This window comes from Xyrauchen texanus, chromosome 17 (assembly GCF_025860055.1).
Source record: "Xyrauchen texanus isolate HMW12.3.18 chromosome 17, RBS_HiC_50CHRs, whole genome shotgun sequence".
NCBI classification, from domain to species: Eukaryota; Metazoa; Chordata; class Actinopteri; order Cypriniformes; family Catostomidae; genus Xyrauchen; species Xyrauchen texanus.
In genome coordinates, this window is record NC_068292.1 from 2,059,880 (window position 1) to 2,074,288 (window position 14,409).

At 39.4% G+C, this 14,409-nt stretch overlaps 1 protein-coding gene across 1 annotated transcript in view; it reads right to left on the reverse strand.

Moving 5' to 3' along the window:
* LOC127658097 (ADAMTS-like protein 4) overlaps nt 1-14,409 on the reverse strand; it is a 60,360-nt gene that overhangs the window by 13,042 nt on the left and 32,909 nt on the right. The window contains exons 6-8 of the mRNA XM_052147196.1: nt 5,113-5,252; nt 4,640-4,844; nt 554-741 (exon numbers count right to left, since the gene is read on the reverse strand). Of these exons, the coding sequence (XP_052003156.1) occupies nt 554-741; nt 4,640-4,844; nt 5,113-5,252 (533 nt within the window). The remainder of the gene's footprint in view (nt 1-553; nt 742-4,639; nt 4,845-5,112; nt 5,253-14,409) is intronic.

A 14,409-nucleotide genomic window follows, 5' to 3' on the forward strand; every position in this document is an offset into this window, starting at 1 on the left:
AAAACACACGCATACTGCACACACAATTGTGCATTCATTATTTTCATGGTTTAACACTGAACAGCTGTCAGTCTTATATTAAAGGTGCCATACTTAACACTTTTGTAGTGTTTCAATTTTTGCTCTGAAATCCACCTCTAATGTAAGTCAATGTTCCTTGCAATGAAAATATTGCACTTTATTTTTACATTGCCATTTTTTATCCTCTTTCTATCTCTTCAGAGTTAAATAGGCTGTTAATGTTACTGTACCTTAAGACTTCTATATGCAAAAGACTTCTGTTATGATTGGCTAACTTCTGTGTACTGATGTAGTTCACACTGGAATATTGTTCCTAACAAAAATTCAAAAGGATCATGCTATAATCTCATTAACAACCATAATAATGGTCTATAAGCAGACCGTTACCTCATTTCTTCCATTCATTTATCAGGCAAAACCTCCCTCTGTTTTCTCTTTAGTCTTTGTGCTCCATCACAGATATGAGCCAAATATGTCTACCTTTTTCCATACCACTCTAACGCATTATACGAGCATGTGTGTGTGTGCTTACATATAGCTGCAGCTGGGCAGTTGTGGGTCCCGGTGCAGCAAGGGATTCTCCTCTCTCTTCTTCCTGCTCGTGAGGCCCAGCTTTGGGGCGGCTGTACATGAAGGTGGTCCCTCCTGCCTGATATTCTCCAGTCGGATCGACCGCCCAGCGTCCGTTCACCACAGACTGACCTGTTCCACTGCGCAGGGCTGCAGAGAAACAACAGCAAACACATCAGAGCATAAACAAAACCTGCTTTCATTACCAGATAAACATATCTGAATAAGCTCAAATGGGTTTTGAATACACAAATGAGATGTGGAAGCTACGGTGGACATCAAGATTTTCAGTGAATTTTCAATTTCGGTCTGGATTCTGATAGAAATCTCTTGTGTTTCACGCAAGATAGAATATCATACGAGTCTGAAAACACACGAGGCTGAACTATTACTTCCAGTACTCCGATTCAGGATAGTGATAATAAGTATTTGTTGGGTAAGCTGCTCCACTTTCATGGCTGTTTTTAGCCATCTGTAATTACAGATCTGAATTCTGTCTGTGAGTTTCTGAAGATGCTGGCGTTTATGAGTTTCCTGCCATAATCACACATCAAATGCATTTATGAATTTACAGAGTTCTTTTAAGAGGAGTTCATGGCTAATGTGTCAAGGAAAGAGGATTGACAAGGCAAGAATGTAGCAAGAGTATCAAGAAACATAAATTACTGAGCAAAACTACACATTGGTTCCAATATTGCAAAAGAAAATCCCAAATGAGAGTTGTATCTCCAAGAGTTGCAGTGAGATTCACAATTCAAATGGAGAATTTTGGTGAAGTCTCCCGCTTCTCAGATTGGTCTCATGAGAAAAAGACCTCATTTTATATCAATAGTGGCAGTTGTAGTTAAACAATGCGTAGTTGTCGATCGATTTGGGTGTTTATATTTTTTTCAGACTGATCTCACAGTGAATTCAGAAGCAGTAAGTTGACTTTATTCAGCTAAACTCAGTCTTTACTCACTAAAATTCTGAGCACTTCCCCTAGTGGCCGAACCAGGAAGTGTTATTGGGCTCCAGTTTCCGGGTGGAAAAACCCACAGAGTGGCGCCAAAAGCGAGTTGTAAAGCGTGTTGTTTTATTTGTAAATAAAGTAATCCAGTCAACAGGAATGCATATTTTAATAACTTTATCCCTAAACTTTCCTTGTCACTGATTATGAAAACACAATTACTATTTGATTTCAACATATGAAAAGAACCCGGGTCTTCCGCACTGATGATGCAATGCACTTGAATCAGTTGTGCCACAGGAGAAGATAAACAACTGTAAGCAATACAAAATATCTGATGGGAGATGCCATTTGTCAGTAACTTAGCATGATAAGGCCAATTTCAGTGTACTGGAACATTCGGAAGCAACATGCCGACTTTCCATGTCATTATGTTGATTTTATCGGATACGATGTTTATCTAGAGAGTGGTTCATGGCCTGTTTAATGTTAAAATATATGTATAATTTCACATGTATAAAATACAACGTAATGATTGTAAATGAGATACAGACAAAATTAATACAATTATTTTATTTCATTAAAAATTCATGACATTTTTGAAAACAAAACATGTGTTCTATTGGCTGATGTGATAGTATCAAAATGAACAAATATAGGCTAATCAATGGGCCTGGCCAATATATCGGCCTGTCACTACTCTAGTCTCAATCAGCAAAAAAAATATTTTTTCTTGCTTAGTATTTTAAAAAAATATCTAACCATCCTTAAAACAAGAGAAAAGAAAATACTTGAGAAGCAGAATGATACAAGATTTTAAACTACATTTAGAAAGGTTTATGCTTAAAACAAGAAAACTGTGCTTAGACTTGCTGAGATACCAAAGTCTGAAATCAAAAAACCTTAACCTAGCAGCTGACAAAGTGCCTTAAAACCCACCAAAACCAGCAAACCAGACCAACTTGGCCAAGGTGGTGGACCAGTTAAGACCAGCAAACCAGCTTAGGCTGGTTTAAGCTGTTTTTTGTCCAGCAGGTTATTAGTCATCTAGTTTAAATAAAACCATCCCTAAATGTCACATTTATAGTTCGATTTACTTGTCAGTCAGATGGTCTCTTCCTGTCTAAGTGGGCGGTTCTTGGCCAGTAAAAAGCTGCATTTGTCCAAGACCAAATTCTCTCAGCTATGCTAACCACATGAATTTCATCGTTGTCAACTATTTAGCATTCATGTTTATTTTAAACTTAAAAGGAATTTTGGAGAAAGTTGATGATTAAATAAAATATAAAAGACTCCATTAACAACTCCGGAGAAAAACAACTGGGACAGACAGAATCACTGAGAGCCAAAATGAGCTGAAGAGAGAACAGACAAAGCCAGTGCAGAATGAAGTTTGAGGAAAATATATATAATGTGTAAAAAGTTTAGATAACCCTGTACTGTAGCTGTTTCATCTGCTATATCAGTGTGCCTCCAAGGCACACACACACACACACACACACACACACACACACACACACACACACACACACACACACACACACACACACACACACACAGAAATGGACCTGTGGGTATGGAGAAACAAACACAGACATGTCCATGACTCTGACTCAGGGTCATATTCACTTAAGAAAACATGCCTTGCATTGCCTAGTACACTAAACCCAAAGAGATCACCCAAACACTTAGCACATAAGGCCAACAGCCATGAGTATGTGCATTCCTGAGTCATGTTCAGGCTACTATTAAAGCCGAATGCAATATCAGCATCCCGTTGACTCATCCATGCCCCAAACGCACAATCCGTAAAGAATGATTTGCTGAAAGCATGGAACATTATCACTGATAAATGTTTGAACAGAGCCTGGAACCTGCAAGAGTGACCCACAGCAGCTGTGATGAATTTAAACAAGACTTTCTGCACTAACATTCTTTCTTTCTGTTTGGCAGGTGCTCAGTGCTTTGCTTTGGTCTCCGTGAGCAGGACTTTCTCCGCAGAACAATGGTGAATTCATGCTAATCTCACCCCAGCAGTTAGGAAGAAACCCAGGTCTAAAGTTTACACAAGGCGGTCATGTTTCACAAATGTCATGTTTCACGTCATTGTAGGAGCTTCCAAGAAACTTCTGTTGTTCATACTATAATTACTGCAAACTTAATCTACTCCTGCCAGACACCCTCTAGAATTTTCAAACAATTTATGAAATTAAAATTCTGCTATTATTTACTCACCCTCATGACGTTCCGAACCCATTTGACTTTCTTTCTTCTGTTGAACACAGAAGGAGAAATTTTGAAGAATATTCACAATTTTGTCTTCCATACAATGAAAGTGAATAGGGACTGGGGCTGTCAAGCTACAAAAAAGCTGCATAAAATTAATCTATATACTTTTTGCCATATAAGCAATATAATTCTGAAGCAATATAATATTTTTGTGTCAGGAAGATACTGAAATTTCAACAGAAAAATGTACTCTCCAGCGAAAGTGATTTGAGAGTTACAGTGGAAGGGATGATTTTCAGTGAATTACAATCTATATTTCAGTCTGTTCATGACACAAAGGTATTTTATGGCTTTAGATAACTTGGAATATAGTGCAAGAGTCATATTAAACACTTTAATGATCCTGTTATGGTGCTTTTTTGTTTTGTTTGCATATTTGGAGCTTGATAGCCTCAGTTCACTTTTATTATATGGATAAGAGCAGCTAGGACGTTCTGCTAAGTCACTCCATCTATGTTTAACAGAAGAGTGAAATTCATATGGTATTCAAATGACATGAGGGTGAGTAAATAATGACAGAATATGTGGTGCGCACGATCAAAATGGGTCTTTGGTTGGAATGGATTTCTTTTGGAAAAACATGAAATTTGGTCTTTCAAAGTCTCATAAATCTCTTTATTGTTTCAATCCAACCTAAAATGATGGAAGGTCACACATTCATTTTTAGGTGAGCTATTCATTAAACATGACATAAGACTATAAATTACTTATTAGCTGTTTCTCACTATGCAAGTTTTTCCGGTTTTACAATTATTGTGGGAATTTTATTGCGGTCCCTATTAAAGTGCACAAAATTCACAAAGTTAGTACCCAGGTAGTTTGGACTGGCTCTTCTCTCTGTGATGTTAATAGCCGTAGCTCCAGGTGGGATGTCAAGGATTTTGTGGTAACCCAGAGGAACACTTGTGTTCAGGAAACTTCCGGTGATGCGCTTGCAGGTTCCGTCTCCACCTCCACACACACCACAGCGATCCCGAACCAACTCGGAGCCCAACACACCGTCACAACCCTCAATCTGAGAGAGAGATATGGAGACAAAGAGTATTGGTAAAAATATTTAAGTGCAATAAAATGAGCATGACATTTTTGAATATAAAAATACCTGTACAAATACTTTTTGGGGCCACTGTAAACACATAAAAGCGTGATCAACAGAGCCGAATTTTGTCAGTGTAGCTGTTCTCAAACATCAGGATTGCAGATTCTAAAGATTAAAAATGTTTCCATGTATCTAGGGTCCATGTATACATTTTCTGAGTGTATTTGAGGAGTGTGTTTCTCACCAGACAGCGTCCTCCCACACACACGTCATTGGGTGTGTTATTAGCACACGGAGTTCCATCTCGTACCCTCTCCGCCTGCCGGACATAGAAACGATAACCGATGGGCCGACAGGTCAACTCACACTGCTGCTCCAGACCCACTTAAAGAAAAAGATACAAATGTGATTGTTGATGCTATTTGGCATTAGATTTATTATACTGAAGCAGTTTTTTTTATTTGTATTTCTCAGTGTAAGAAGATACCCATAACCCTAAGTATAATAATTATACATAATAAAGTAAACCTCACGGTTTCTATTATGGACATAAATGATACTTCAAATTGTATGGTTTGTAAGCTGTAACTTGTCACTTATGATTTTGCTTGGAAGACAGTAAAACAAGAAAAAAGATCTCTTAGACTCAAAACAACCCTAGCAACCACCCAGATCACCCTAGCAACCTTCTAGCAGTTTCCGGAAAACACCCTAATCACCCTAGCAACAACTTTACAGCAACCACCCAGATCGCCTGATAAACCACATAGCAACACCAAAGCAACCACCTTACAACACCCTTGCAACCACACAAAACATCCTAGTAACAACCTTAGCAACCACCCTGAACATCCAATAAACCACATAGCAATTCTAGCAATTCCCTTGCAACCACAAAACAACACTCTAGCAACCACTTGTCAGCAACCACCTAGAACATCCTATCAACCACATAGCATCATCCTAGCAACTACCCAAAAAAATCCATAGCAAACGACCCAGAACACCCAAGCAACCACATAGCTACCCTCTAGCAACTACCTAACAACACGCTTGCAAGCACCCAAAACACCCTAGCAAACTTATAGCTACACCTTAGCAAAGGTATGAGATTTTCACAGTACAATAACCACATCAAAAACAAATAAGTTTCATGGTATCATGGTATATGGTATTACACAATTATTATTATCAGTTACAATAACCCTTAAGGGAGTGAAAACAGAAGCTTTATTATAATTGAAACAATTTTTTTAATTGAAGAATGTGTAAAAAAAGTCTCCCTTTTGAAAATAAATAGAATAAATAATAAAGCTATAAACATGATAAAAAATGGCATGTAAGTGTAACATGTTATATAGCTAAAGCATGTTAGTTTTCATGTTAATGTAGCATTAACTTAACTACTAAATGAAAAATAACATCAGCTGTGTGAGCTTTTAAAGTAATGTCCTATGATTGTTAACAATGAACATATTCTGTATGACAGCTCCAGACTGCTCCTGTCTGTACCCTGTAACCTAAAAAAGTAAGCTGTATTTAATGTATCCTGGGTTGCATTTCCTTTTATGTTGCATAGTTTTGTTCATGGTTTTCAAGTACAAGGACATGCATCAAGAGACATTATTTTTGTTGTTGACGTCAACAAATACAGGAAATTTTCTTTCCCCCTTTTAAAAATTGAAGAGCATATTTACTTATATGAGCCCATTAATATCCCGTTTGTTTCCTAATCTCAAACATAATTCAAACAGAACATACATATTACACAGGAGGAAAGGCTCCTCATTTCCATGGTTAGGTCAGTGTAGATAGACATAAATAATTGTAACAATAATAATAAATTATAGTATTTATGGAAAAAATAAATACTAGCTCAAACACATCTTCAAGCTTTAACTACAACTGCCACTATTGATATAAAATGAGGTCTTTAGATTATTTCATATGAAATTATAACATTTTGTCAAAATATAACATAAGGTGATGATGTGTAATGAAAAAAAATAAATGAGTGCATAGCACACAGTGTTGCTCTTTTCCTCCTCAGTGCTGTTTGGCTTGTCAGGACTGCCTACTCTTTGAGAGATTCGAAATTGAAATTGGTCACATTTTGTGGTCTGCGCTCCACAATATCGAGGGAAGCCCAGCTGTTGCACACGTGCACCAGAAAGAAGAGTAGATCATGATCGCAAACTCATTACACTTGTGCGAAAGTGCAGATGAGAAGCCTTTAGCTGTTTGCGAGATTATCATTAAATCTGTCTTGGCAGTCCTAAATAGGCTATCACTTGGGCGGCCGCCGATCGTTTATGGACATGTCCGCATGTGTGTGTTTATGTTGTCTTTTAAGATTCTCATTAAAATATTATTTATATTGTCAAGCCGGTTCTCGCCTCCTCCTTCCCATTGAACTGCTATACACTGGTGCCGAAACCCGGGAAGGAGGAGGCGAGATGATATGCGCAACTTAACAACCACCCAGAACACCATTGCACCCACATAGTAACACCCCATCAACTACTTAACAACACCCTTGCAACCACCCAACACTTGAATAACTACCAGGCAACACCCTAGAAAAACCTTAGCAACCACCCAAAATAACCTAGCAGCTGACAAAGTGCCTTAAAACCCTCTAAAACCAGCAAACCAGACCAGCTTGGCCAAGCTGGTAGACCAGTTCAGACCAGCAAACCAGCTTAGGTTGGTATAAGCTATTTTTTATGTATTTATTTATTTTCAGCAGGGTATTAGTGTGGAGGTATCATCTAGTTTAAATAAAAAACATCCCTAAATTTCACACAAAACAACAAAACAAAATGAACAGTGGTTGGTCGATTTACTTGTCAGTCAGATGGTCTCTTCTTCTCTAAATGGGCAGTTCTTGGCCAGTGAAAAGCTGCAATGTGGACTAGACCTTTTGCCGTGCAGTAAAAGGTTTGGCTACAAAAGTCTCTTTCTCTCTGTCTATCGGAATCAGCTGACATGAATAAAAGAAGGACATTCCCACCACATCTTTTCCCATTCTGTCACAGTTATTTTTGAGAGATTATGCAAGAGACATTGATCGAGAGACGGAGACAGTAATAAACGGACAGAAAGACAAAAGGGGGGTGAGAAAGAAAAGTCATAAGTTACTATAACAACAATGGATAACGAAAAAGTTCTCTTAAAATAAGGCAAAAAGTATAGACTTATATTCCTCTCTCTTTTCATTGCTCTCTCTCTCTCTCTGGTGTGCAAACAGTAGAGTATATTCAGACTAAATATACTTACCCACTATCTCCAACTCAAAACAAACTCAGGGATAGAATGAGTGCATGAGACAGGACGACAGAGGGATGACAAGAGAAAGAAAGAACAGCACAGGATAAGAGAGGAATACAGAAAGACAAAAACAAAGAGATGAATGCCAGAGAAAGACAGTAAACAAGAGAAGAGAAATACAGTGGTTAAAAAAATTATTTGGACACATGAGCTACTCTAAAAATGAGTGAATGCAATGGCATTAGATAACACAATATGAAAGCAGGTGATATTTAGCTATATTTGCTAAAAGAGGGAGAGTGAAACAGGTGAACACTTTAACAATATAAGCTCAAACGCATCTGCCACAGCTCTGATACGCGGACCGTTTAAATGACACTGTGTTGCACACCGGACTGTTATTGTAATAACACGATGCACGTAACAACAAAACTAACTGTGATTGGTCATTAACATGTCTCAGGCGACCCTTTACATGCAAGCAGGCAAATGGGAAAATTGATCCTCTGCGATAATCGATATATCGGTCGACCAAATATGGAGTGGTGGTGGCATAGTGGGCTAAAGCACTGAACTGGTAAACAGAAGGTTGTTGGTTCGATCCCCACAGCCAACACCATTGTGTCCTTGAGCAAGGCACTTAACTCCAGGTTGCTCCGGGGGGATTGACCCTGTAATAAGGGCTTTGTAAGTCGCTTTGGATAAAAGCATCTGCCAAATGCACAAAATGTAAATACTTTTCGGGGCCACTGCAAGCCAAAATAAATGGCTTTGGCAATACAAATGCACAATGGTATTAAACTGACACTGAACTTGAGCTGTATTGTGATTGGCTAGGAACTTAGCTGTTGGTGTGTGTTACACAATGAAATCTGTACGGTGAAAAAGCAAAAACGAAAAAGAAGAGAAGGCAGACGTTTTGCAAATACGTGCCCAGATTTTCTGATCAAAGGCGATGTGATCAAAAACACCCCATCATGTGCATGCCTCATACTACACTGCTTGCAGGAACCAAATCTTAAAGGTTGTGTGCTCTTTACAGAAAAAAAAGTATGACTTTAAAAGCTGACACATATGGCACACTCCAAGACTATAATCGGAATGAAATACTAGCTACTTCTGTACATACTGAATACTGCAGAGTATACACTGTGTACTGCCTACTACTTCTTTAATAAGTCAAGATTCCTATTCAAGATATGTTTATTTTTGTTTTGCACTTATTGGGTGGTATTTTAAGTTTATTGAATTATATATATGGTTTTACTAAATTGTTCCCCTTCTGTCACTCACTCGACGTTGAGTCAAATTAAGTGACACAAGGGGACTTCCTGGGATGCCAAACATACCTCTGAACCTGAGAAAAGGCCAATTTCAAGTTGGCAGACCGAATTTGCATGCCTTGTCCGAGTGCGAGTGCCAGTCAGAATTTTTCTTCAGAGCCGAACGGTTGTGCAAGAGCAAGCTGAATTTCACCACTGTTTCACTCACCACTGTCAGCGTTCTCTCTCTCTGCACGCTGTGCAGTCTACGCCCCTGGGCGCTTCGACAGCACTTTTCACTGTTAAAAGAGTGTTCTCCTCCTGAAAGAGTTTTGATTTCTCTAAAAGAGTTTGAGTTTTCCACTCACAAAAGAGCAATACACAGCGGTGTTGAACGTCCTTTTAGGACGCGTCTGTTTCAAGATGCCTTTCCGCCCCGTGTTGTTCCTGGATACGGTTGATTTCTCTCCAAGACTAACGGCCACAGACGCTGCCTCGTGTGCCTGGGCAGCGATCACATTGAGGCGGCATTCGTGGATGGCTTATGTACTCATTGCGGAACATGAACATGACCATGACAGCGTTGCGGCTCATGGCTCTCCTTCCTCAAGGTGAATGCCACTTCAGCCGCCCCCTGCATCGCTCCTTCCCACGGGATTGAGGACGACCCAGCTGGCGATGAAGGCGATATGGGGATAACGCTACCTCTGCCTGAACATGGTCGAGATGCGCAACGTTGTCAAGTCACGATTTCTCAACGCCCCCGTCTCCCAGCTCGGCCTCTTCGGCGACACCTTCGATGACTTCTCCCAGCAGTTCTTGGTGGAGAAGAAGCAGACGGAGGCGATTTCTCACATCATGCCATGGTGCCGCCCAACCAGTGCGCCCCGCCTGCTAGCCGAGGGTGTCCCCCTGCGACCAAACAACAGGCAGCTCCGCCTCAACCTGGGCCCAGATCTCAGCCCCAGCGTCGAGCACCTCGCAGGCGGCGTACGTCCCCCCGTCTCCAAGACCCCGTCCAGGACCAGGAAAGATCTGAAGCGCTCCTGAGACGGGCGAGATGTTTGCACCGGAACTGCTACCAAGACCACTCTGTCCCCCGGTGGAGGGCCGGGAGAGAATCCCTGTTTTCATTACTTTCATTTGCTTTTGCCCCCCTAAGGGAAGTGGGCATCCGCATACTCAACTATCTCAGCCGTCTAGGGCTTAAGGTCAACTGGGAAAAGAGCAAGCTCGTCCCGGTTCAGAGCATCTCTTTTCTCTGCATGGAGTTAGACTTTGTCTCAGTAACAGCGCGTCTCACCAACGAGCGCGCTCAGTCAGTGCTCAGGTGCCTCGCTCTCTTCGAGTCCGGTCTGTATGTGACAACTCTTTGGGGGCATTGGGGAGGGCTACGTGCAGCCGACACAGTTGCCTCTAGCACGCAGTAGCCTGCTTGCACCTGTCTCGACAAGACAGGTGCAAGTTTTTATATGGGACTCATGGTTATCATGGTTACTGTTGTAACTTCCGTTCCCCGAGGGAAGGAATGAGACGTTGTGTCCCTCCTGCCACAGCACTAGACCTACCACTGTAAATTTTCGGCTCCTCAGTGCAAAATCCTGACTGGCTCACGCTGCCCCGCTTCCCTTTATACCTGTATGTCCTGGGCGGGGCATGCAAATTCTGTCTGCCGACTTGACATTGGCCTTTTCTCAGGTTTAGAGGTACGTTTGGCATCCCAGGAAGACCCCTTGTGTCACTTCATTCGACACAACGTCTTATTCCTTCCCTCGGGGAATGGAGGTTACAAGTGTAACATGACGTTACTTTTGCATGTTTCAATTACAATAAAACTGTCTGAACATTTTTAAGTTTACTGCAAATAATGTAATCACGAATAAATGTCAAACAAATTAACAACTTGCGTGTTTCAATTTAGAGTCAAATGTGCCAATTAAGATTAATCTAATTTGAAGATTTTAGCAAATTATTAGTAACAAGTTAGTAAAAACAATACTAATTAGTCATAATTACTGTCTTAACATACAGCATTTAAATAAACTTGAATACCACCAAATAAATGCAAAACAAACCTAGAACTTGAATAGATAATAAATTCACTTTTGAACAGGGGGTACAGCTGTCTTTAATAGAATATTTTAGTAATATATTAGTTACAGCTTTGTAAAGCCAATACTCTCATCTGGGTCCTGATCACCCTTAAGGGGATTACTTTGCAATAACAACCAGCTGACTGTACATTATACCCCTTATTACATGGCTACTAAGCAAATAAATATACAAATGGACATATTGATTTGAATTGACATTATGTAATTATGTGAGAAGAAATAAAAGACAAAACAGCTGAAATCCACCTCCGGTTTTCATCAGAGTTCTGTTGGTGTTAATTTTGTAATATGAATCCTCTTTATGCAGCCTATCCCAAGAGTAAGTGTCAAATTAATAAATAAAAGGATATGAAACATTTATTTGAAATTAAATTATTTTAGATAATAACCATGCCATTATATCCATTACAGACCTATGACATTTTTTTAGATAGTGATGTCTGAAAGATCTGAGATCACATGCATTCAGAAGTCATTTTAGGACTTGCTCTTTACGCACTGAGATTTGAAATTCTTTGAATCTTTTAACTATATTGTGCACATTAGAAGGAGAAATGCCTAAAATCCTTCCACCTTGACTTGGGGGAACATTGTTCTCAAAGTGCTGGATTATTTGCTTATGTATCTGTAGGCGGATTGGCGAGCCTCGAACCATTTTTGCACTTGTTTCACATCACCTTGTTTTTTCAACTCGTCAGATTGTTATTAGTCTTAAATTCAACTTTTTTGCAGCCTGTTAAAATCTCTGATTTGAATTGATTGTATATTTACAAAAAAAAAAAAAAAAAACACAAAGTAAAACATAAGCTTTTGATTTTATTAGCATTTTCCATACTGTCCCAACTTTTTTGTTGTTGGATGATAGCATGACAATTTATATTACATTTGCAAGTATATATACATATATATATATATAGAAGAAATTGGGATGCCCAACGGTCAACAGATGTAGAAAGAAATCCCCGCCCTAACATTAAAAGATCTAATCACCTTTTAGATACAGATATTGCCTGTCAATCAACTCAAGGAAGCGCATGCCCATTAGTTATACAAGCCGGAATTTTTTTTTTGCGTAATCTGAGGTAAAAAAGCACACTAGTATCATGAGGTGTAATCAGATTTTACTGCTGGTATGAAAAACCTTCTTTGATCATAATCTTGACCAATCATTTTGGAGATTTCGGTCTTTCCTCTTACAAGTAGATAGGAGCTGCACTGTAATGCCGCTTGTCTACATAGAAAAATAGTTGCCCGGGTGCATTCCAAAGATGGCCACCGAGTTAACTGACTTGCTAAATATTTAACATGTATGAAAATGGCCATTTTTGTAGCATTTTGAAATATAAATTGCCAACATGTACATAATTCCAGTTAAAAACTCAAATGAACATATATTTCAAATACATGTTTTACATACAGTATATTGGCATATCTTTGATTTCCTTATATCATTTCTCCACCACTAGCACCAACGAAAAGAATAGCAAAAATAAACTTTGCTTTAAAACAGCCTTCCAAATGCCCCATGTATGCTGTTGTTTAGACAAACAGATAGTCCCGTCCCCAACTTATGCCACTGGTTGAGTAAATGTTGTCAGCCTGGACGGGTTGCTCAAAACAGGAATTTTCATAGTGCCACAGAGACACATTGTTTATAGTTTAAGTAAATTAGCCTACCAGTACCCTACTTATAGTTTTTACATTTACATTTTTAACTAGGATAGTAGAAAGTACTTTAACACAGGAAAAGTTACACAGCCTCAGAAACACTGGTAGACTGAGGAAAAGACAAATCATGCATACAAATGCACAGCAGTACCATACAATAACAATTACTTCACACACGCGCACGCACGCACACACACACACACACACACATGCACACACACGCACTCGTGCACACACACACATGCATTCTATCAAATAATGATCTTGAGTTGTGCAGTCCAAAAAAAGGTCTCATGGGGACAGCAAAACAAAAGCATGTGCACACACACACACACACACAAAGACGCCTTACAGCTAAACTCCCAAAGCCCAGTCCAACAATTACTTGCATAAATGCAGGACCCTACTAACAGTTTTACTTCTAATAAATACAGAATGCATTTGAACACAAACACAGTCCCAATGTCCCCTTGTCATATTGAGGCCTCTTTTGCAATAGCCCGAGTGCTTTGTTTTGTTTTTACAAAAAGCATATTCAGAAAAAAGTAAAAACACAGGGATGAAGGCACTCTATGGCTCTGTCTCTTCAGTAAAATAGACCTTTGTCCAGTATTGAACTCTACCTGATTCTGAACTCTGTATGACAATCAGCGTTGTCCAATATTAAACTCTGTCTGATGCTGAGCTCTGCATGCTACTTAGCAATAGTGTCCAACAACTCTGTCCAATACAAAACATTGGTAAATAATAAACTGTTTGTCAAATCTTTGTAAAATACTGAACACTGTGCAATTCAAATCTTTTTAAAATATTGAACACTGTGATTTAAAGCTTTGTAAAATACTGAAAACTGTGATTTAAAGCTTTGTAAAATATACAACTCTGTCCAATACAGTATTTTGTACTGAAGTACGGAACACTGTCGTATATTGAAATCCATGTGATACTTAATGACACAATTTTAAGCCCGATTTTCGCTTGCTGACAGTTTTGTGGAGATCGCCATCATACGCAAATCAGCAATGTATGAACTATCAAAGACGCAATCTGAGAGAAGCGCCAACATGTCGCCGATGTCAGCGAGATATCTAGGTTGTTAAATATCGCAATAGCGCAATGTGAAATATGTTTTGACTGAATACAACAGCAGCATTGACCTACAGCCAATGAGAGAGCAAGAAACAGGGCACGGCATGTTTCAGTGGGAGGAGTCCTGACGTACCTGTA